The following is a 25942-nucleotide window of genomic DNA, read 5'->3' as shown; positions in this document are numbered from 1 at the left end:
ACGTAAGCTCAGTATGCTTATACTATTTCTTTCAAAGTCATAGGATACTTTTAGAATCATTTGGGGGTTTTTTTGTTTTTGTTTTTTATGAAACTCAGGGAGAAATTTCACTGATGTTCTCTTCTTGGGTATAACTTCCCAGCTTCTCACCATTTTAATACATCAACTAGACTGACTGAGAGCCTTGGTCACAGCTCAAAAAATGTAATTTGCTTATGTGTTTAAAATTACATGGATTTCCCCAAGAAGAACTGACGGACCTCAAGATAAGAGAACAAAGGTATCTCAGAATCTTAGGCAATAGAAATAAATTTCTTAGAGGTGATACAGTTTTTGACGGTAAAAACTACTAACATGTTAACACGTTAAAAGTGGTGGTTTGAGATTTCTCCAGGGGACTAAACAACCACCTATGGCTGGAACAGGGGAAATATTACAATAAGTTAAAATAATGTCAACATCCTTACCTAAAAAACAGATGCTTTTTAGTTCCCCTCTTTGGGGCAACAGATTATAACTGCCCACAGATCTGTTGGAATAAAAAAACATGGAAATTTGGTTTGGCTATTTGCCTCTTGACACTGATGATCCACATAATAAAAATTAAAATTCTAATGAATGGAATGCAGTAAACTTAACAATTTAAGTGCACAAAACATTCAATACCTCTTTTTCCACCATTGACAGGTAGCATGTAAAAAGAGAAGTTGGAAAATAGATTCTACCAGGCAAGCATATTTTTATGCTAAATGCATTTTAAAATAATTCCTTTTTCATTGGAGATAACCTCATATAAATTTTAAGGGAAATTTATATTTATTATTTCTTAAAGTTTTAACCATATAAATGTGACAAGAGTGACTCTATCCATAAAAGCATTTTTAAAGTATCCTCTAGAGGTTTTGAATTTTTTTTTTGAATGTTGCATCACACAGAAGTAAAATAAACACAAAAGTAAAATACACACTTTTTTCCTTTGGGAAATCATATAGAAAATTGGCAGAAATTTACTGTAGAAAAAGCTCAGTGTTTCTACATATAAAGCATTTTAAGATCCAAAAATTAATATTTGTGAAAAAAGTGGTTTCCTAATATAGGCTTATTATTAGCAATAATAATTATGCTAAATATTAGTTAAAATGCTCTCTAGTGCTTCTCTAGCATTTGGTTACACAGTATCAGTCTACACATAAAAATATTACAAATTCTAAATGCCCTATTCCTGCAAAGATTTATAAACTTCATTGATATATAGAAATCTCTACATGTTTGATAAATAATTTTTAGAGGATTCCTGTAGCAAAAAATCAAGATGCTTGACATGAACCCCATCAGCTTTCTGTTCTACAAAAAACAGTGATGTGATAGGTGTTGAGAAAATGGTAAATTCAAAATCTGTAATTATTGGGATACTTTTTAACACAAGGAGGAGGTATATTCTACCTTTTCCTGGGGATGAAATTTCTCTGGAAAAAAATCTAAGCCTTGCAGGTATGACTGGTTAGTAACAATATGAAATTATATATTTGCTGTTGTTGTTCAGCTGTTCTCTGCAACCTTTAAGAATACAGATAGTTTTGGGGCACCTGGGTGGCTCAGTCAGTTAAGCGTCCAACTTTGGCTCCGGTCATTATCTCGTGGTCCGTGGGTTCGAGCCCCACGTTGGCTTCTGTGCTGACAGCTCAGAGCCTGGAGCCTGCTTCGGATTTTGTGTCTCCCTCTCTCTCTGCCTCTCCCCCACTCACACCATCTGTCTCAAAAATAAATAAACATTGAAAAAAAAATACATATACTTTTTAATTTGTGTAAGTTCCCACAATTTTGTTTTAAAATGTGTCCCTGTTTAATTCCACTGAGTAAAAGAAGTTTTGCATATTCACGTTAGCCTTTCATAACTTTTATTTTAGTATAAATGGCAGGATGCTCAGCCACTTGAAGTCTATTTTTATATGTAATAAAATTTAGGCACCAAAAGTGACATTAAAAATCATTCATTATCATATGAATGACCCACAATATAAAATTATTTACTTTTACTTAGTTTTCTTTTTCGAACACGTAAAATATTGTCAATGTTAACTAAAAAGAAAATTTGATGTTTTGCTTTCATCATAAAAGAATAAAACATAAAAATAAAATAACAGTTTAAAAGGCACACGTTAGCAAAGTGGTTTATTATTTACAACATTTACTTTACTTCTCAGGAAAATCTTAAAAACCCAACACTGCTTCCTTTATTTAATGTTTTGAAAGTTAACATTCTTCGAGGTTTATTGATTGTTTTAATTTTGATTCACCCAAATTTGATGTGTCTGTGTGCATAATCGCAATATACTAGCTAATCAAAATTAGGTTTGAAATCCAAAACCTCTGTACAGTTTCTAATTGTTTCTTGGGTTTTGTCAGAATATTTTGTCATGCTGGACATGCACATCTTCCTGTACAATCTTGGGCCAGTTCCATGAATAGTGGGATGTTCATGTTTGGATCTGTCTTCCTAAAAAGAGGCATCCTCCTTATAGAGATCATATTTTTAAAACCTCAGGCACAGATTTCGAACACTTTGACTTAACTTCCCCTTTCCAAGGTAATTGCCTACCCAGGCGGCTGAAGGAGCAATTGTAAGCATGTAATCTGGCAATTGGTCCTTCGAGATGTTACTAAGAGCAAACGAAAACGGCAAACGCAATAAGAAATGAAGAGCAGGTGTTCCTTCAATTAGAAAGAAACAGAGAAGTTTCAGATAATGAGACTGTGATGAAAACTACGGGAAGACACAATACGTAAGACACAATGTTAAGGTTGATATTCTTCCCACACTCTCATCTGCATGCTTCCTTAATTAAATGAGCATGTTAGTTTGCATCTTTTAACATTTAATCTTGAAACAACTCCCTCTTTTCATCTTTAAATAATGACAATGTAGATTGCTGAATATGTAAAACACTGTAAGAAATTAGTTTATAAGGCTCTTAGTTAACTGAAGTAGATGGTAGCATCTTGTGGCATTAAACTAGATCCACCAGAATTACAATTAAGATAATCCTTGCTCTTCAGGACATTAATATGTGAGCACTCTACATTTGCATAAAGCTGTCTACCTTATAAAAGTAGTTTCTGTGTAGATTGCCTATAACACACTTTTCCTGAAATTCGTTGTAGTGGGTGTCCGCAAGAAGAAACTTCAAACTTTCAGGAAAATTCCATTATCTGAATGTAACATAAATGAGCAAAATCTTGCCAAACTCATTACTTTTGCAGGCACTGTTTTACTTGTTTCGGGGGAAGTCTAGGTTTCAGATTTCTGTCCAGAGTGCTCGCACTCCCGCGTCCATTTAACTAGCAAAGACTGTAGGTGTTTACCAGCGCATTTAGCCACTTACCAGTTACTCAAGATGTTTAGGGCCACCCACATCTGGATGTGAGACTTTCGTGAAGGCTGCCATGGGTCTTCTTGAGCACAGAGGAGCAGTAAACATAAGCTTCCTTGGTCCAAATTACAAAGCTTCATCACCATGACAAGCTGAAACTGAAGCATTTGCTACAGCAGTCTGACCCTACCAAACTCTGTGTAGTTTCGGGGAGCTCTAGAATAGTAATAAACCACTAACAGTCACCCTTGGAAGGACCATATGCTTTTTTTATTGATAGAAAACTGATTAAACACATGTTTTCCAAAAAAATACCCTGGGGGTGTCTCTGGGCCAACTAAGAGAGTAACAAGGCAGTGCAAACTTTAAGGCAAAGATAGAAATGTCAATTTGTGTTCTCAGGAATGCCATTTTTCCTTCCTTGCGTTTGACCACTAGAAGTGCATGCTTGCCCATGGCCTGAGCCTGCCCTCATCAACAGCCCACCTTTAAAGTCCTCTTACACTTTAGAAAAGATAGAGTTAATGTAGCACAGCAGCATCCAGAACATCTCATGTATGGCCCCATCTACTCTGATAGCCATCACTACTAACATCTGCCAAGAGCCAGTATTTTCATTCCTGGGGGATAAGGTTAAAAGCAAAGGCATTTCCAATTTCAAGACTAAGGAAGTTTCTATGTACTATTTTATTCCAAAAGTGTTCTAACATAAGACCCTGTACAAGTTCTGCAAAAATACACAGAATTCCCAGAAAACTGCGAAAAGGGCTGCAGGAATATCACTGTTATCAAGTTGTTATGAAAGAAAATATCAAAAACTTCTTGTTACGTTAGATTCCTGGAATTTTCAAGTATTTTAAAGAAATAAAGGGATAAAATAGAGTTATAAGAGTTGCACCTATAGCCTATAGTAGAAATAGAGTTACTGACAGAATACTAGAGAAAATAAAATTCACCTTTGCTTGAACTACTTCCTTTTATGCCAACAAAGCTATAAAAAAGTTGTGGAAAATTTGTGGCCAGGAGGGAAGATCAAAGGGGAAGAATCCTACCACCACACTGAAGACGATCTTTTGGGAGGACTGATAAGAGTCTATCTTTCAGGCATTATGCCCTGCTTATGTTCTTTTCCAAAATCGGTTGGACCAGAAAAGTAACTATTACAACAGCTATGTTAACCCCACAAAGTAGGGTTAAGAATTGAACTCACTGAACTAACTTCTTGGAAATGTCAGTGGTAGCTTCCACTTGAGTCCCATCCCCAGCAGGCAGGACTCTCTGTTATGACAAATTATACCAACCCAGACAGGGCTATATCCAAGGTGCTTGTCCCCCACTGCCCTGAACCCCACTGGAGACTGTGCAGAAGAACATCACCAGCGATGCCTTCTCTTTTTTCCTGATTTGCAGGCATTCCTTTTCCACTTAGCATTTTTGACATATCAGCATACACAAATCAGCTAGCCTGTCTACTTCTACGAATTAAAGGATGAAATTCTCCTCTATAAAGCCTTCGAGCAAAACTAAGCAACAGCAGTAAGGCTTACAAAACAAGGGCTCTGCATATGGAAATGCTCTGTGTATCAGAACAAACGAAAGTGTCACTTTAAGTTTACCTTGGTAAGCACACATGCAATAAATTCTATGTAAAATATAGACCATTTATTATGCAATATGAATATATTTTAATATTTTGCTTTTCCGTTCTGTTAGATTTTGCTTTCCCCAATGGGTTGAGAGATAATTTATTTATAGTGTATAACTTTCCTTAAGTTTCTGATGAAAGCCTTTATATTTTAAAATATCTCAAGGAAACAACATTGCTGAAGGCTTATGTACAAATAAGGAGAATAGTTAGCTAATTCAGGCCTGTATGAGTTTAAACAACCTATGTGATCTATTATAAATAAATAAAATACCCAGAATCTGAGACTAGTTGAGCAAAAAAGTAGTTAAACTTGGTGAGATGTGAAATTAGGTTTTAATGCATGCAAAACACATCCCAATGCATATTTTTAGGTGTAGGCTGATTGACTTTTCTCAGTGTTTAAAATTAAAAGCTGCCTTTAGGCAGTTAAGAACCTTTGGAGAGCTTTTGATATTATTAAACTCAAGCACTTACATTTAGTTCTACCATAGAGCCACGCAAAAACCAACACTTAAGTCTCATCTGAGGATAGATTCTTGCGTGACCATCTGTCAATACTTTCCCATACAGCCAGCTCATCAATTTCTCTCTCCAGGGTGACCCTGTCACCCTACTCAGGGGATTACATTCATTTTTTTTACATCCCAATCATGTTTCACTCACTCTTGCCAGCTGTCACGAACACTGTATTAACAATAATAACGAAATAACAACTGGTACCTAGAAAAATGTATCAGTGTCAAGAATTGGTAACTCTCATTCTAATCTCACAACCAATATGGAATAGGTACAATTATTAACCCAATTTTAGCATTTGAGGAAACTGACATTTAGTAAAGCGAAATAACCTGGCCAAGTTCACGGAGTTCACAAGTAGAGTTGGAAGTGAATCCATGTCTAGGTGGTTCCAAAGCTGAGCAAAGAGGGAGCATGTGCTGTAACTGGCTTCTTGGAGACAGATTACCTTCGTGTTCTCCTTCAATGAGCAGGTGCAACTCACGCTACTCCAACTTCTCCATGATTAGGAAAGTAAGATCTTTTTTTTTTTTTTTTAATGCTTCTTTATTTTTGACAGAGAGAGAAAGAGAGTGCACACATGAGCAGGGGAGGGGTAGAGAGAGAGGGAAAGAGAAAATCCCAAGCAGGCTCCAGGCTGTCAGTGCAGAGCCTACATGGGGCTCGAACTCACGAACCATCAGATCATGACCTGAGCCAAAATCAAGAGTCAGACACTGAACCAACTGAGCCACCAGGGACCCAGGAAAGTAAGAGCTTTTATACACAAATTAAACTCTGTTCAATAACTATGTACTGAGTACTTTTGTACAAGATGCTTAACTAAGTGGTTGGCTATCATGATATGTTCATTTGTCATCATTTAAGTTCATTTCTTTTTGAAGTTTAATATTTTATGGATTTCACTCTCTCAGAGATTATACATATGGGTGACCGTCCTAATACTATTTTCCTTAACTATCTCTTGTGTTTCTCCAAAACAGATTTGTTTTGACCATCACACATGTAAATGTGTGATTTGGGCAGAATACAAACGAACAATCTTGACTTCTCTGTGTGGAGTTAAAACACATTGCTTGAGCCAATGCAATCCATTAACACTAGTGCATCTGGTGCGAAACTTCAACTGCAGTTTCTACTTTCAGATACTATCATTTATTTCCTATTACTCATGAGTCAAGAGAGAATAGCAAATTCAACAGAACGGTCATTTGAGAAAGACATGCTTTGCTTTTTATGACTGCCAGGCAATGATGGGAATTTTACCCCAGGATGCAATGTGACACTTTTCCTATCTCAGTCATTTTATTACACAATAGTGTGAGTGTCTCAAGAGCCTGAGTAGATGACATATTTACCAGAATGCTAACTATCATCCACCTCATCTAAATGAATACTGAATAAAACAGGTGCTTTAACTAAGGCGAAATCTATCCGAAGCATATAGATCATTTCTAATCATATATTCACTTATGTCTCATAATGAATTTGGGTGGGGGGGGGCAGTAAGACCAGCACTTAGAAAACAACTTTTATTTGAAGGTTAACTAATTTAACAAATATTCATTGAGTACCTGCGATGTACTATGTGCTTTTCTAGATGCTGGGGACAAAACCAGATTTTTTTTTAATGTAAAAATAATTTGAGGATACTTGTAAAAAGGATATATTGGAGACAGTTATAATCAGAGACAAATCAGATCTCAGGCATCCAGTTTCTGCACTAGTCTCAACAAGAGTGTAAGCTTTTAGAAAATTGCATGAAGTATAGTACATCGAAATCGTTTTATTTGTTCCAAGGAGAACTCAATGTGAAAAATCCCAAAGTTTCTCTGGATTTGAAAAGAGAAGGGCAGTGTTAAAACCGATTAATTGCAAATGAGGGAAATCAAGCTAAGTCGATATGTGTCTGAGGAGGGGGAAGGTTGAAGAGGAGTAAGAACCAAAATTTATTTTCAGGGGAATACCACAGGATTCTGGAAAGAATGGAACTATGTTCAGCTTCACCTTTGTTCAGCAGCAGGAGCCTAGCACTGCACACTACACTTAGTAGACTAAAAGCTTACTTTCCAACATTTTAGAATTCTACCAACACTAAAAAATAGGTCTACTGTATCTCCAACGAATCCAAAAATTCCAACAAGCACAGTGCAGCCCCCTAGAATGAGTATTTGAAATTTGTTAGGGAGTTTCTTGGTTGTCATGATTTGAGGGGCCATAAAAGCTGAGCACGATGTGAGACACTTGGGCACCACTGAGTCCGGAGCCCAAGTTCACTTTACACTTTATTTCAAAAGGCCATAACATTTTGCACAATTAATAAATTGCCCAGGAATACAACATCCACGTAAATGGCAAGAAATGCTATATTTTATTTTGTTCAGAATTAACTAGGAGATGCTCACCACTTCAAAAAGTATCCTGTCACCACCAGGAAAACCACTTCTGGAATTTGAATGATATATACAACGCATCCCTGTCAATCTTCAATTGCACCTTGTGCATTCACTATACCCTAGCACTTACATTTTGAAATAAATAGAATCTCATCATAAAATGTTTTCCCCTTATTACCTTTTATTTCTCCTTTGTACTTTAATTAGGTCTTGATATTTCCCAAATCATGTGCAAGTAGGTTAGATCATCAAAGCACTTGAGAGAATTCTAAAGGGGGCTTTGTAGAAATTATTTGCAAGTAAGTTATATTATCAAAGCATGTTATATTTTTAAAGGAGCCTTATACAAATAATTTGATACAAAAAGTGGATATTGGATCCAACAGGGTTAAAATCAGGTTATTTCATCCATCTATCAAGGCAAAAGAATCTAACTGTCCCAGCTTGGGTCAGATGTCTCACCACGCCCCTGTTAGTGATGGTTAAGTAGCCAGACTCAAGAAGCGAAAACAAGGTTGCCAGAAGTTTACCTTTAATGGTAGTATCACCATCCCAAGAGATGCAGAAAAGACGGCTTAATATAGTGTTTCCTATAATTATATAGGTCTGGCACAGGAATAATCAGACGATGATATAAATTAGGTCACTTCACCCCCTTCCAGCATCGCTCTTACTTTCCCCATTCCTTTCTCTACATTATAGTTAGGATGTCCTTTCCTGTTTTTTTCCTTATGTGGGACCTCATACCAGATTGCCCTACATGCTGATATTCATTCAGTCATCCATTTACTACAATCTCTAAGTATTCACTATGTGTCAGGCATCAATCTAGATGTTGGAAATATAGTGATCAAACAAGATGACTGCCTTCATAGAGCTTATACTTGACAGGGAGAAAAAATAAACAAATATTATTGTTTTAAGTTTATTTATTTATTTCGAGAGAGACAGAGACAGCACGAGTTGAGGAAGGGCAGAGAGGGGGAGACAGAGGATCCCAGGCAGACTCCTTGCTGCCAACACAGAGGGGCTCGAACCCACGAAACCGTGAGATCATGACCTGAGCCGAAACCAAGAGCCAGATGCTCAACCAAACTGGAGCCATCCAGAAGCCCCAAACAAAACTCTTTTTTAAAGTTTATTTTGAAATGTGAAACTGTCACCACAAGAAAACGAAACATGATGATATGGTCAGAAATAATTGAGAGGAACTGCTTCCTTTCCTGTAAGGGACTATATCCCGTCCTATGAACAAATGCTCTCTGGGACCTGTCTGGCTAGCAGATCTGATAAACAAGGTTGTGCTGAGAGATTAACGCTCCCAAGTGATTTAAAGCATCGGCTTTCACCAGTAATTGTCTACTGTCACAGATTTAAAAGGAATTTTTTTTTTACGAGTATTTATTTTAGCACCTTCATTTTCTGTTTGAGGTATCTCCGCAACTACACTTTTTGTTTGTTTGTATGTGTGTATGTGTATATATGTGTATGTGTGTGTCACACACACACACACACACACATACATACATATATATATATTCAGAAAGCTTCACCTATGTCCTTTAACATATCTGCTCCTTGGGGTGCTTAGGCAGCTCAGTCAGTTGAGCGCCTGAATTTGGTTCAGGTCATGATCTCACAGTTCGTGAGTTCGCACCCTGTGTTGGGCTCTGTGATGACAGCTCAGAGCCTCGAGCCTGCTTCGGATTGTGTCTCCGTCTGCCCCTCCTCTACTCATACTCTCTCTCTCTCTCTCTCTCTCAAAAATAAATAAACATTAAAAAAATTATTTAAAAAAAGGAATGATTTAAATGATAAAAATCTAAATAAAAATTTCAGACAATTTGGGAAACGCATTTTGTTTCCCGGAGGTAGGGAGATTAAAGAATCTTAAAATCTTTGGATGCTTTCTATCTCACTAAAACTTAGAGCATACTTTATGATGCCTAAGAATTCCTAGTGTGTTGCTAATCTGAAATTGAACTGAACTAGGATTACCATCACTAGAACCTGGAACCAGACAACAAAGAGATAAACTGGAAAGAAATTTCTCCCTAGGCTAAGCATTATGGAGAGTAGAAAACTCAAAATCAACCGCATGGTGGGAAATCTACAGTAAAATCTCAACTACAAAAATACAGTTTCTACAAGGTTTTGATGTGTATCGTGTTAAAAGTTGTCCCCAAAATCCAATGGGAAAATTTTCCCATCTGCCCCCAAGATGACTTCTTGTGTCACCACCACAGGGTAGTGATAAACCTATAAAAGTCTCTCCCTGCCCCCCCCCAAAAGGCAAACAAAACACCATAATCTCACAGACACAGAGAACAGGTTGATAGTTGCCAGAGGTGGGGGGTTGCCAGAGGTAGGAAAAATGGATTAAAGAAGTCAAACAAACTTTCATTTATAAAATAAATGAGTTCTGGAGATGTAATGTACAGCATGGCAACTATAATGAACAATACTGTAAGCCATACTGAGAGAAAAAAATTTTAAGAGTTCTCATCACACACACTAAAATTCTGTAACTATGTATGGTGACAGATGTTAACTAGATTCATTATATATGTTTATTAGTGATAATTTTGAAATATATACAAATATCAAACCAATATGTTGTTCACTTAAAACCAATATAATGCTATATGCTAATTATACCTCAATAATTTAAAAAAAGCCCAGAAATATGTGGTTGATCATTAGTCACAGAAACTGGGTAGTACTTCATCACCTAACTCATGTTTTTATTCACTGTTGGACCAGCTAGCCAAAAACAAAAAACAAACAACAACAACAACAAAACCACCACAACAACAACCAGTAGACTTAAAAAGTGAACACTATTTCCTCCAATATAAAATTTTGGATGGCGCCTGGGTGGCTCAGTCAGTTGAGCATCCGACTTGATTTCAGCTCAGGTCATGATACCAGGGCCAAGGGATGGAGCCCTGCATTGGACTCTGTGTTGAGCGTGAAAACCTGATTAAGATTCTCTCTGTCTCTGTCTCTGTCTCTGTCTCTCCCTCTGCCCCTCTCCCCCACTCATGCTCTCTCTTTGTCTCTCTCAAATAAAAAATAATAAAATGAAAATTCTGGTCAACCACCAAATATTGCCAAATATATATCAACAAGGATATAATAAATATCTAACATGTATCAGAGGCATAGTAGACAACATTAGGATGTAAAATATAAAACAATCTATAATCTTCAGTGTTTATACTTATGTGTTTATCCAGATAGCATAGAGTCAGTGCCGAATATATACATATACAAAAATAAGATCTAAAAAGGTATATCATGATCACCATGGTTGATAGTTACCAGGCGAAAGCATCTTAAAGGAGATAACATAGTAGTGTTTGATTAACTCCATTAATAACTGAGTCCATTTGTCTCCTTTTACTAGGAGTCAGGAAACTTATAAAATACCAGATGGATAAATAAAAAGAAAATCACAGACATGAAATTAAAGAACACAACAGATAAAAAGAAAGTCTTCGAAGTAGCTAAAAAGAACTACTACTTGTATTAAATGGCATTTGGACTAAGAGTGGATTTCTCAGGGTGCCTGGGTGGCTCAGTTGATTAAGAGTCCGACTTTGGCTCAGGTCATAATCCCACAGTTCATGGGTTCAAGCCCCGCGTCAGGCTCTGTGCTGACAGCTCGGGGCCTGCTTCGGATTCTGTGTCTCCCTCTTTCTCTGCCCCTGCCCCCACTCATGCTCTGTCTCTCTCTCAAAATAAATAAACAAACATTCAGAACCAATTTAAAAAAAAAAAAAAAGATTTGATTTTTCATTGACAAGAGTGGAAGCAAGAAAATATCTTCAATATCCAGGGAGGAATCCCTATTTAAATAGAGCTGTAACCCAGAAAAAAATATTTCAAACATGAAGGTGAAAAGAAGATCTCTTCAGGCTGTAAGAAAATGGAGTTTACCACCACCAGATGTAGCTCAGACACTAGGAAGGTGATTTCTGGTATGAAATTATTAAATTAAATATAAATAAGTTAAATGTGGTAAATAAGAGACAAAATATTATCCAAATGGATTTCTAAAATCGAGATATGTGCTGTTTGCATGAGATAAATGTAAAACTGAAATATACAAAGAGGTTGAAAACAAAAGGATATCGGAAATATTAATCATAATAAAGTAGGGTAATAGTACAGCAGTACTAGTTAAACCTGTTGTAGCTATATTAAAATCAGAAAAAAATAAATTTAAGGCAGAAATACTACTAGAGATAAAAAGGTCATTACATAATAATAAAGGTCTCAACTCACCAGAAAAATATAGCAATTTAAACTTAAATATCTCCAATAACAGAGTCTCAAATATATAAGGCAAAATCTGAGAGATCTGTTAGAACACCATTATAACAGAAAATGTTAACATATCTCTGTCATCATCTATAGCTTAAACAAAATAAAAAGATTGTGGGATATAAAAACAATCTGAATAATAAACTTTATCTAATAGGACTTGGTCTCTGAAAATTGGAAAAAAAAAATACACATTCTTTCCAAGGAAACTCAGAACATGAATGTTGACTTTACACTGGCACTTAAACAATTTTTGCCAAGTCTCAAAAGACTGCTATCACACGGACTATTTTCCTTACCATATACAATTTAGTTAAGAATATATAGTAAAGTGGAGTTAAATGTACAAAGTGTGTAGGAACACAAAGGAACAAACAACCCTATCGTCCTGGGACTAGGTACTGGTCAACAAATAGGGGTTCTCTCATCAAAGAAGCAGAGACATATTCTAGACAAGGGTATGTGAAATATAAAGGAGCAAAAGAAACTGGCATGATCAAGAAGTGAGTTATTCAGCCAAGTTATGGTAGAACGTGTGTGTGTGTGTGTGTGTGTGTGTGTGCGCGCACGCTGGCAGGTAGGTAAGAGAATGGTCATACACAGCCTGAAAATGAGCAAGCCCTATATCATATTTTATCTTATTGAGGAGGACAGCTTATACAATAAGCAACAGGGAATCAACAAAGACTTTTTAGCAGGTGAGGAACCAACTACCATTTCATTCTAAAAGGGAAATCTGAAAGTAGAGAATGTAGATTGCTTGTTGAATATGCTGCATAGAGGTAGACCAGTTAGAAGTGTCACGAAGCTGGCTGGTTCCTTAAAGAGATGAATCTCTCTTTGAAGAAGCATGAACATACCTTGCTTCCTAGAATCCCCCATTCTTGCAAATCACATTTCTTAGGAGATACCTCACGAGCTATGGTTATCATCAGCCAGCTTCAGTTACCTTTTGATCCCCCGTTCCTACCTTGATCTATGAATTTCTACATTACCTTACTATTATTAGCCCACATTATAAGACCCATACAACAGCTAAAACCCATCTATCGTGATCAAGTAAGTTTTACTGATAGAAGTAAAAACAAAGTAAAAAACAAAAACAAGGATAAAATAATTACAAATCCATCTATCCAACAACTTGAAATGTACAGGTCACTAAAAAACCAAATTCATTAGCTATAATGTGCATTTCAGAATATACATTGGCCTGTCTCTGTTGAAATTCCTTCAGATCTGCCTCTCTGTCCAGTTAGGTGGCTTACTTCTTGGGCCACCCAATGGAGACAGAGCTGTCAAATTCCCAGAGGCAGATAATTTATTTGACTATAAGAAATCTAATCAAATTGTCAAAAACACAGAAAATCAGCTAAGGAAATTGCAAAACATAGTTCATGGTTCTGGTGCAGTGTATGCAAAGGTTTCATCAAGGCAAAAACCAAAATTTATCATTATTATCTCCAAATAATCTGTGGTTTCCTTTCCCTCCAACCAGAACATTTTAGTCATAGCTAATCAGTGGATACCATTAGGCCCAGCTTCAAAAAACCATCTTTTCTTTATTTTTGATGGTAACCTCAGGCATTTCTAGAAAGCTCTAAATCCCTCCCCACCCGCATCAGGCGCAGGCCTGGTGCCCCAGTTTCCAGCCTTCTCAACTTACTCTGAGATGACTTACTAAGAATGAGAAAGAGAATATATAAATCTTTCCAGAGTGATTCCAACCCCACCCCCAACCCTGGGGCCACAACTGCAACATCGCATTAGAATTCACCAAGTATGTCCAGCATCACTGCAAGAAATACATGTATACCTCTTGGAATAAGACAGAGAACATTTGACAAAAATTCAGATCAGACATGAGACCTTGACCTAGGGCTTTAACAAAAGATGCGGAGGGGAGGACTCCGACTGTGTGGTATGACGGACTTGATAATCAATTAGACAAGGGGGATAGGTCAATGGGATGAGTAGGAAAGGATCCCAAGAGCTCCAGCTGGCATGCCTAAGTGAAAGGCGACACTAAACAAACAAAGAATAAGTTCTACTGGATTTAAGGGACTATGAAACATGCAGGTAAAGATTTCGGAAGGACTGTTAAAAACTGGGATGAAGCTTAGGTGAGAGGTGTAAGGTGTACGTGCATTACTCTAGACCATCATCTTATAAGCATAAAACAGAAGTTATGAGTAGATAAGACTATCTAGGAAGTATGGAGAAAGAGAGAATTCAAATATACCACGGGAAAAAATGTCAGGCAACAAAAACTTTAGAGAAGGCATACACAAAAGAGCTATTAAAAAATTCTGAGAGTGAAAAATCAAATAGGTGAGAGTTCTTACATTGCATTTACATTGAAAAGATTAAAAAGTATAATTCTTGCTAAGAATTCAATAATGTATATACCAAAGACCCATAATGTTTCTATCTATGAATATTATAGTGAGTCACATATCTTATAACATAAAATTTAGATATTGGATTATTTTAAAAGAAGGATAGAATAACATTTAAGTCAAACATTCTTTTGGGAAGGGAGCATAGTGTTTATTGTTTATTGTTGTGTTTACTTGAATTCATTCTTTCTTTTTCAATGAAACTTTAAACTGTTAACTTTCCCAAACTTTAGTTGATGTTTCTTCTCGTTATTCTTATGCATTTGTACTCCCATACTACATGGCATAAAACAAGACGTAGAAACAAATAAGATTTCAATCTTTGGTATTTTAATTACAGTGTGCACGCTGGAAAACAAGGTACAGTTCTACAACTTTGAGCACAGACCTTAAAATAAAATGGATAGTTCATCTCACAAAATCTCAGAAATTAAGACAGAGAAGACAAAAAAATTACACTCAGCATATTTGCAGTTAATTTTAACAGTTATGCTAATCTATGAAATCAAGTTAAAGTATAGCATTAACCATTTAATCATTTGAGAGAGCATGATGTCACATATAACATTAAATTTTTAGTATGCTTGAATCTTATCTTTCTAAAAGTTTCTGAAATCCACTTCAGGTATGTAAATATGAAACATACCAAAAGAAATAAACAAAAACATTACTAACTGCGAACGTTAAGCACTTTAAAGTCAGTTGTATTTTTATTTACTATTAACAGCTATTCATGATTTAGAAAATAAGAAAAATAAATATAGATGTAGAAACATACACATATTTACAAAATGAAAGAAGGTTTGTAGAGTAATTGGCCTCACAAGCAAATGAAAGATCCTCAATCACGCTTGCCGCATGCCAAAAATATGTTTAACCTAATCTGGCTATATGTTTCACATAATTATTAAATACTTATAATTTCCCCCAAGAATGCTTAATAACAAGGGCCTTTATTATTAAGACACAACACCATCATAGAACTGCTTACTCTTTGGACTATGACTCAAGCATGACCTTTAAGAAACTTGATGAGATGAGATAAAATATCCAAAAGTCTAAACTGCCTTGGCTGCCTAGAGCAATCAACTATCACAACATCAATTTTAAAAAGTGAATCTGAAAAAAATTAAACAAAATGCTGTTAAGATGAGCTCATTTATTTTAACATTTCTTAAATAATGTCTCCACACCAGGTAAAGGTAATAGGCATTAGAAATGCAGATTTAGAAATGTAAATGTGCGTTCTGGACAAATGCCAAATTTGAAAACAATAAAAAAATAATAACAATAATTTAACACAGGTTGTCTTAGCACAAGTATAGGTTCTGGTAACCTGCGTGCTAAATCACAGTCTCTCATTCCAGGCGTCGGTGAGTTTCATTTTACAGCAAGCACGCTCCTAAATTGTGCAGCTATCATGTGCAATGGAAGTCATGCACACAGCCTAACTGGACAGACAGCGTAATTCACACTTTCTAAACTTCGTATCTGTTGACAAATTGAAGTAAATACATCCGGAGGTATGAGCTGTTCAGAAGAGATGCCAAATATAGCGGCATGACTACTGAAACATTATGAAAATAACCAAGTGTCTGCAAAAGGTCTTAATAACCTTTAAGTATATATGTATTTATAACCACTAATTCCTTACGAAAGTATCTAAGAAGAGTAAAGAAAGAAAAAGTATTATGAGGCCAGGAATTAGCTTAAGACACAAGTATACTTGTTAGAGATAGGCCACAAATCTGCCTCTAAGCTTTTTAGCAACTAAAGCAAAACGGGAAATACAATCAGTTTTATCATGGAAAGGATTCCTAAGATTAAATACCAAGCAGGTGCTTAGTTGTAGAACTAAGTCTTGTACTCAGACTAGATAGAATTCCTCTCTCATGAGCCTCATGTTGAGAGGAAGCTGGAAACCTAGGAAACAATTCACTAAGACTTTAGGTAAGCAATTTCTCTCCTTGAGTTGGTTAGCTTCTCCTTCTTATTTGGATTTCAAAATCCCTCAAATACTCTGAGTAGATACAGACTTGAGGAATCGCAATGATAACACTATTTTCCCATTCATGACATTGATTTATTATATCATGTTTCACAAAAATGCTCTTGCTCATGGCAGCTGAATTGGTTATTTCTACCCAAGAAAGAATCAAAGGCTCTTTTATCTCAGGTAGATAATATTTATTTTTCCAGCCATTCTAAAGAAAGATGGAAGTTCAAAAACCAATATGAAAAGAAGTCAGATAGTGATAATGTGTGGGTTAGTAACTGAAGCATTACATGCCTCCAGCAAAGAGGAAAATAGTAAGCTCTTGGCTCTCACGGATTTAATGCTTGCATTTTCTTTTAACTCTTTAGGAGTAACCCAGAATGTTTGTGGCTGACAGCCATTAATAATTCAGCAGGGACACTGACAAAGCAGGTGTGACTGTGCAGGGCACTAGGCCCCATAAGTCAGTCGGACCCACCATGCTGAAGACAAAGCTCAAATCGCTTGGCTGTGTCCTGTTCTCCATGTCACTTAAACAGTCATTCTGGTGAATAAAAGAAACGAGGTTTCTTTGAAGAAAATGGTCTGCAGAAGAATGAAAAACTCAACTTTTGATAGTGAGAGAGAAGAGATCTAAGAAAATGATGGCTCTTAGGCAGGAAATATGTTATCAGATGCATCATCCCCTTGAATGTTGACTTGCAAAGGTTTTGTAAAGCTTTCCTCAAAAAAGGTATTATTCCATATTGACCCTCCTATGAATATAAAAGAAATGTCTTTCCAAAATAATATTGAGCTATCTATATATCTGCATTTGTGATTCCTGGCATAAACATGATTTGGAAAAAAATGACATGAAAAAAAAGCTTATCAAGGTGCAAAGCCCATTTTACATGGCAGTTAACATTTAATTCTGTTAAATCACAAAGATTACCATTAAAAACTTTAGTTTTATCATGGATTAAATCATCTGGTATTTATTTCCAGATTTCTGGGATATCATAAAATCTAAGGACTTAATAATTTTAGTGTCAGTATAATCACTCAGATTGATTTTTTAAATTTCATGATTAATACTAGACGTACATCAAGCTGCAATGGCAAAGTAACACTAGAGGTTAAATCCAATTTACAGTCCTAAAAAAATAAACATTATCCGCAGTGACCTGAGAGGCAGAATAATGAAGGAGATGAGTGGACTTGGACAAAATGTACAGAGTTTATTTCAAAAGATTGGTATGAAGTCATGGAACTCTTATCTAGTGGTCTCAACCTGTGATTTATCTATCATTTTCTTAGAGGTTTTATTTGCAAATATCAACCATCAGCAATTTGGCCCAAAGTAAAACATGAGGAATAAGCATATTCACAAAAATAAAAATGGACTGCAAATAATTATTCTGTAACAGGCGTAAATATATTATGACTATAGGTAAAATACTATCACTTTTATTTGAAACAAGATTAAAGAAATCCAGTGAGAAGTTCCTACTATCAGAAATTCTATGAACTTTCTGAAAATTTGGCCTATATAGAAGAGCACAGGATTTAGAAATGGAGGGCACAGATTTAAGTTCTTATTCCATTATTTCTTAATCTTGTGATCCCAGGCATTTCCTTTGATTTTTCTGTCTCCATTTTGGCATCTCTAAAATAAGACTAATATTGAGCAGACAAACTTATAATGACATTCAAACAAGAACATATTTGGGGAATAAAAAGAGCTATATTAACTTTATCAATTTGAAAATAATTTTCTTCTAGGGAGGCACAAAAGTACTTGGAGTACGCAGAGCCCTAGACTCAAACCAGCAGGTTCTTAACCTGTGTTCTTCAGCCTTATAGTTCCGGGCAGGATTCCAGGGTCAACTGCAGGGGCCAAGGAGAAGTAGACTCCATAAAGCCCCCAACCTGTCCTGAACTAGGGCTGTTCCCCTTTTATTGGTATCAGATACTACAAAGATGTTGTTTGAACAAATCCTTCAGCTGTGGCTAAAAATGATTACAGCGAAAACTACTAATGAGATCCAGTTCCCACCCTCCAACACTACTGTCACCTGAGAAGCCTGAGGGAAAGAAGGACAGGGACCCACACCCAAGGTGCCCCCTCTGGTTGACAGCCATCCCAGGGTCTGAACCAGGACTTCTAAGTACTTCTTCACCAAGATGAGAGCCCTTTCCACCACACAAATCAATGACTTTAAAGGCTCCAAGCTGGTAGATTGGGAGTGAGGGTTTTAAGTATTTTGGGGTGCCTCTGACTTCTAACTGCTGGCAAACTCCATTTTGGTGTGGGGTGATTGGTTTGATTAATATCTAAGGCTGAATCTTGGGGTCTTGTTTCACAGATGAACCCTGCCATGGCAATTAAAGCCTCTCCCCCTGGAAAATAAAATCCTTTATTTTTAAAGGTCTCTGATGTTGAGTTGATGTAGAACAGTCTAGAGAACCTATTAAATACCACCAACAAAGCACTATAAATGTTCTAAAACCTGATCAGGGCTTACAATATTTTTCAGAGTGAATCTATAAAAATATTGTTTAGGAGTGTCAAGAAAACTCTCAAGGTATTTGGCACTATTTTTAATTGTTAGGATGTCAGCCTGTGATTCTCTTGGAGAGATGGTAATCCTTTAATTTTCTCATTCTGGAGTTGACCTAGAAGTCTCTAGTAAGTTTCATTAAGGATATGAGAGCACCACACATTTCTATACTTGCAAAGAAAAAAAAAAGAGACTTTGAGTAAAATAAAAAGTTAGATGGTAGCATATTAAAATCTACATTAATATAAAACGAGATAGCTTACTTTCAGTCATATAGAGATTTAGAAGCTAAGAATTTTATCACAAATTCCCAACAAATCAAGAAAATTCTCAACTAAACTTATAAACTTTTATTGTGATACATTAACATCTACTCATTTACCTGTTAAAATGCATATCCTCAAACATTTCACAGACATTTAAACAAAAATACAAAAATACATGGTCATTTCCCTTACTAACTTAAAGTTGTAATCTCTGCCAAATTGCATTTTAGCTGAGATTTCAATACAGGATGAGAAACACCTCACTAAATATTATATAAAGGGAATGCCCCAAAAGACACATGCTGATTTATTGCTTTACAGCATTAAGCCATCTTGTGTAGCTGTGATTTTGAGTCCATAAATCCTAAAATATTCTTTTTCACTGGACCTTCAAAATTTGATGTATTCTCAATTGGTAAAGTCTGAAGATCAGCAAAGCTGTAATAGCCAGGACGAAGATTTGGAATGTCTGCTGAGTGATGACAGCAGGTCCCTGAAGATTTTTCAAATAGTCATTTACACAACTCCCCTCAAATTTTAAACAAAACTGTTTACTTTTCTTAATTCTCTTTCCACACACATTAAAAATGCCCCGTCATCCCTCCTAACTATATAAAAAAGAGAAACTTTCACAATTATTACTTGAAGTTCATTTCAACTTCAATGAAACAGGTCCATATTCTGAATGTAAGGAAATCAAGATTAACTGTTTCTAAGTCTTCGTGACTGGTTTCTGTTAACAAAAGAGAAATGGAACTAGCCCTGGAAGGAGAAAACTGTAATTTCTTTGGATGTGAAAGAGGTCAAATAATTCAGTATTCACAAACGTTTCCTAATTCTAAGCCAAGAAGTGAATATATAAAGCAGGTTGCTACAAATATGACATTTGTTAGAGACTACTATTTTTCACTATGGAATGACTAATAAAAACCAAAAACCAAAAACAAAACAAACAAAAAAACACCTGCTTATACTCATCACAAAGCCTCCTACACTGCAGCGACCCTAACTTTCCTGAGCTGAGTGTCTTATTGACGAAACAACAACAACAACAAGAAATCTTTTTTTTAGAATTCTTCTAAGTGCCAACTCTATTTGATTGAAATTGTAGACTAATGTACTATGAGACTTGGTTTAAAACCTCAGCATTTTAAAATCAACCACTTGTTTAAACACCTCTGCATTTTTCTTTTTTGCTAGATTATCATTTCTCACCCATGCAGTACTTTCTTAATGACCTAATTGTATTATTCAGGGAAGCTTTTTCCTGGCCTATCTAGGGCAAGTTTCAAGTTCTTGGTAAATGAAATTTTATTTAAATTAAAGAGATAAAATTAAGTAACAGTGACTGGACCACATTTAATTAACTCAAACAAGTATAATTATATTTATTGAAGACTTGTTTTATGCATCTCAGGATTAACTATGCAGTTTATAATTTTTGCACCTTATAAAATGATAATTAAGAAAATATTCCAGAAGCATATTGTTTATGTTCTGCAAGCAATGGAAAAATTTCATTTTAATGTCTAGCCAGTCATCCCATTAAAGGAACAGTCCTGATAAATAAATTACAGCTTGGATCAAATAAGACTGCAAAAATTATACTGTACTCTTGATGTGTTTTATGGTTTTGATCTCAAAGCAAATTACAATTATTCACAAATAAATGCTTAGCATCTGAAAACATAAGTTCTTGAAACTTGTATTTCAAAAGCTGAGTAAAATAGTCACCAAAGTCCTATGTACTACTTAAACATAGCCATTTATTCAGCCTAATATTTCTTACAGATAAACATTACAAAAAGCAAATTTATAAGTGCCAGCTCCGAAAATTACTAATGCATAAGATATCCCGTTTAAAAGAGGGAAACTACAGACCTAAAATAAAAGCTAAAGTTATTATCTTGAATATAAATTACAAAAAGTCCTAAGTCAGAGATATTCCAGGATAGAGGGTGATTTCTCTAATATCAATATTCATTAACACGCACATTTCCAAAGCAGTAAGCCATAGTTGGGGTTGTTTGATGTTGTTTCTTCTTTAAAACAAACACCACGGCAAAATCCAGAGTAAAGTTTATACATTTATGGGAGAAACAGATAGAGATCAAAGGGAAAAGAACAGACCAAAAGTCTTTGGATGAGAACTCGCTCCCTTTTCAACACTGATCTGTTTCATCAGGAGCTTGTGTGCAGAATAGATGATGAAACATGGTCACCTTCATTAGCAGGTTTTATACATACGACTGCATTGTAGTTTTGCACCAGTAAATCTTTTAATGTGCATATTATGTTTAGTTTTATGATAATGACAGCAATGGCTGTTAACACCTAATTATTGGAGTTTATCTTTAGTTTAAAAACTTGCAAAAGACAACTCTATTGCAAAAGACAACTCTATTTACGGAACAGCATATAAAAAATCAATGTCCACACATCCAGCGTAGCAAAAAATAGATTCCTCGCTAAAATCTCATAAAGAGAAAACTGTTTACCACAAAAAAGATTTTAAAAATTGGTAAAATCTGCCTTTCCTAAAACTTGAGGGAAGCAGTTTCACCTAATAATGGCACTAATGAGCTAAAACTAAGCTAAATGGTATCCCTGTAATATTATGCACATTATTTATTTATCAAATCCTAGTGAACATTGTTTTTATTTTCATGTATTTAAAACATCACCGAAAGTAGTTTTTATATGATTGTGACTTAATGTAAGCATCCTTGGACCACAGGAAGAAAGGTCAACATGCAAATAATGTGAAAAAAATTAGTATCCCCAGCTTCTATCTCCCCTCTCTCCACTGACCACCATGGGGGTCTCCTTCAGTAAGAAGCCAGCAGAAAATAACTTCAGCTGGAATCGTCTAGAAAACCCAAGCCAATGGATTCTGATAATATGAGGAAATCCAGACAAGTTATTCTACATATAGTACATCCAGCTCTAGAAAGTGTCATATTCCAGAATGTGTTTTAAAGCTTCCAGGTTTTAGAAGCACAGTCAAACCTGACTACACAAATGTACTCCCAAACTAGAGGATCTCGAACATTTTTGAATAAGGCTTGACTACATTTCCTCTTTTACCTACTCTAGACTCCCAACAGTGGCTTGTCCCTGACATAACTGTTCAGCAACCTCAACAGATCTGTGCCTTGAACATTCCTTCTTCCCAGTCATTGCCAATCCACTCCCTCCCACCCAAGCTCTTCCATTTTCTACCCTTTGCTGCTTGTCTGCAGAGTGCAACACACTCTGGCTGCAAGAATCTCTGAGTTCGTGTGTAATAGTTTTGCCCTTAACTGGGATCCTCTACTCAACTAGACGCAAGCTTCCAGAGTGGGTTTGCTCTTTTGCTGATTTAAACAATTTAGTGGTGCCAAGATTTGGGGGGCAGGGGGTCTAAGCTAGCAAAACACTAATGGGATATCAGGAGAAATGACCACCCAAACCATTTTCCTTTTCATTTCTCCTAAGAGATGTTCCACACCTAATATTTAACCAAAAAATCAATGTGGATACTCTGTCTCTGCATGAGACGCACAGTACAAACATTCATGTACTTTCTTTTGCATCTCAAATAAAACCTCCCCCTCTCTCAAGAGATTGGGATGCTTGGGAAAAGCTGCAAGGGATCTTTTCAAACACAAAGACAATATATTCTGTCTTGGTATTGTGCAGAAATAATAGCAGGGCTTTTTTCTAGGCCAGGGTCTACTGATTGTGATCTTGGCCCTAACCCAGAAACTTGTTGTTCCCCAACTTTAGGTGGAGCAGCAGTATGCCTCCTTACTACTTCACTTTTTTTTTCTTTTTCTTTTTCTTTTTTCTTTTTCCTAACAAAACCAGTCTTAAATGAAGTGGTGTCTAAGTTCTGACCATCCCGCCCCACTCCGTCTTCATGGACAGTCTGTGGCAGGGGCAGATTCCACAAAGCGCCCCTACAGGGAGGTCCCTCCTTGCCTTCTCCTCCTATGCAATTTGGAGCACTAGGAGATCTGGGGTCCACACTCCAGGAGAACCGGGCTCCCGGGCGGGGCGCCGACGCCAGGGCAGAGAGCCGGCTGCTAACAGCCTTTTGCCCTCTACAGGGGATTTCTCCACCCCTCTCCCTATACAGGGCAAATCCATTTTCCGTGACATTTCCAAGCAAACGTCTACTAGTCAAGTTCCCCCAGTGGGTAGGAGTGTCTAAAAGTCCTCATCTGAACAGTCCATCTGAAATGAATCTCTAGTAAAAATAAATAAATAAGAACCCTCTGAAGCAATCAATACAGTCGAGTGCAGAAAATGCCTAGGGGTAAGGAAAAAAAAAAAACGTGGATAATAAAAGATGCTCCCAGCTTCCAGCTCCCCCCCCCCCCCCACCCTTTCCCGCTTTTTCATTTACAGTGAGCGGGACATTTAAATTATTGTGTGGTTTGTTGATGTTTTTTTTTAAGTTTTGTAGGGGTTTTTTGGTCTGTTTTTACACGGCACTGCAGGCAGCCTGTGCCCACAGGCAGAGGGGCAAAGTGTCAGCCTGGATGCCCCTGCCAGCCATCCCCCTCGCGGCCAAGCCGGGGATCCGGGAGGGAGAAGGTGCGGAGAGGGTCCTCGGCGGAGCGGCGGGTCCGGCGGGAGTGGGGGACAGCGGGGGGCGCGGCTCGGGTCCCAGACGGAGCTGGGCTCCTCGGAGGGGGAAGGAGCCTCGGCGGGTGCCAACCCCTCCTCTCCACTCCCCAGAGCCGGGTGCCTGGGGCAGGCACGGTCGCGGCGGGGCCCGGCGGGGGCAGCCGGGGAACCTCTCCGGTCCCCCCATCCCCCCCCACCCCACAACACGAGTTCGCGTCCCGGGCAGTGCAACTGTGGGGGAGACCGCGTCAGCGGTTGTGGGGAGAATAAGGTCTGCATGAGTGTGGGAACGAACACAAGCCCTGGCCACCGACGCCTCGGTGCCCGGAATCTCCGAGCGGAAACAAGGCTGCCCCCGGGCGGGCGGGGGGAGCCGAGGCAAAGTGGCGGCGCAGCTCGGGCAACTTTGCGGAGCAGCCGGGCGACAGCAGCGGGCAGAGACTGCTGCCTCCGCTTCCCCGGCGAGGCTAACGGGCACCCAGAACGCTGCTGCCTCCGACCAGGAGGAGGAGGACTGAGTGGCTGTGGTCGCGAGCCGGAGGCAGGCAGGGAGCCCAGCCCGGGAGTGCCAGCCGCCCTCCGCGTCCTCGGCCCGCCGAGGGGCGCCTGCGCCCGGGTACGCTGCACCCCAAATGCCCACTCGCCGTCCCACGGGGCCACCAACTATTCGAGCGGTGCAAGGAAGAGGCAGCGGAAAAAAGGGAGGAGAGCGAGAGAGCAGACGAGCGCGAGAAAGCAGGACCGACGCCCGCCCGGAGGATCACGTACCTTTAGCTCCTCAATATCCAGGTTTGTTGATCTGTCCATGGAGCGAAACTAAAGGAAGTGCAGAGAAACCGGGCAAGTTGAACCAAAAAACAATCTAGTCTTTTAGTTTCCAGCCTAAACTCAGCTTTATCCTCCTCCAAGCCCTGGCAGCTTCTCTCAGTCTCATTCTCCGTGATCACGCCGCCTCCACCGGTTAAAAATAATAAAAATAAATAAATAATAATTACAATTCAGTTTGTTTTACTTCCTGGAAGATTTAGTGACAGGTGATCTTTACCTCGGTGCCACACAGCTCAGCGGAATCAAGCACGGGGGTGGGGGGGCGGGGGGAAGATCCACTCTATTTAAGATTATTTCTTCTTCTGCAATAAGCTTAGAAACCAGCGAATTGCTGCATCCCAAGAAAAAAAGCTGCTTCCCTGGACAGCATCATGCGGCAAATTTCAAGCAAATGTGTTCAAACTGAAGAGAAGAGTATACGATAAAAGCCTTCCTCCGTCAGGCTTACTCTGGGAGCTAATTTAGCACACTGAGTCCCAAGCATTAGCAATGATCAATTTCCCTGGCACGATAACCAAATCCCCGAAGTCCTGCATAGACTTAAAAATGTCTTGCAGCTAAGAGGTATTCTCTCAATGGGGAAAAGAAGATAATAAAGTCTGAAGGGAAGGACCTCCTTTGAAGGTTATGCTAAAAAGAGTTGAGAGAATAGGAGGTGGATCCTACAGAGGAGAGGAAAGAGGGAGAGAGAGAAAGCCAGAGAGGGAGAGAAAAATTTTCCTCCTGCTTTGCTGTTTTACTGGCCTTCACCACCAGGTGACTGACTTCACTTCTCTCTTCCCATAGCCGGCGCTAAGGGGATTTCTCTCATCTGTCAAAAAGCAACATTTCCTCTCCAGACAAATACTGTGCTGCTGGGTCTTAAAGACTGCCCTCTGCCCGGAATCCAGTAGGTGACAAGCATTTTAATTCATTTCACATGTTGCCTCATCTCGTTCGGTAGATCTGGGAAGAACAACGCATGTGTGTGTCATACCCGCGTATTCACATGTATTCACTTTCCATCTGCTTTCAGTGTCTGGGAGCTTAAGAAAGACTC

The 25942-nt window shown here is 37.9% G+C and overlaps 1 protein-coding gene across 3 annotated transcripts in view; it reads right to left on the bottom strand.

Moving 5' to 3' along the window:
• The window catches only part of SGCZ (sarcoglycan zeta), a 1075859-nt gene extending 1050145 nt beyond the window's left edge, over window positions 1–25714 (bottom strand). For 2 of the 3 annotated variants that reach the window (XM_053900919.1, XM_019466762.2), the window contains exon 1: window positions 24844–25714. In XM_053900919.1, the coding sequence (XP_053756894.1) occupies window positions 24844–24882 (39 nt within the window). In that variant the 5' untranslated portion in view covers window positions 24883–25714. The remainder of the gene's footprint in view (window positions 1–24843) is intronic. The other variant, XM_053900917.1, reaches the window with a different exon arrangement.
• Between the last annotated feature and the right edge of the window lie 228 nt (window positions 25715–25942).

This window comes from Panthera pardus, unplaced genomic scaffold (assembly GCF_024362965.1).
Source record: "Panthera pardus isolate Hobbes unplaced genomic scaffold, ASM2436296v1 HiC_scaffold_13, whole genome shotgun sequence".
NCBI lineage: Eukaryota > Metazoa > Chordata > Mammalia > Carnivora > Felidae > Panthera > Panthera pardus.
The sequence above is the reverse complement of the archived record's forward strand: the minus strand, read 5'-3'. Positions and strand labels throughout refer to the sequence as shown.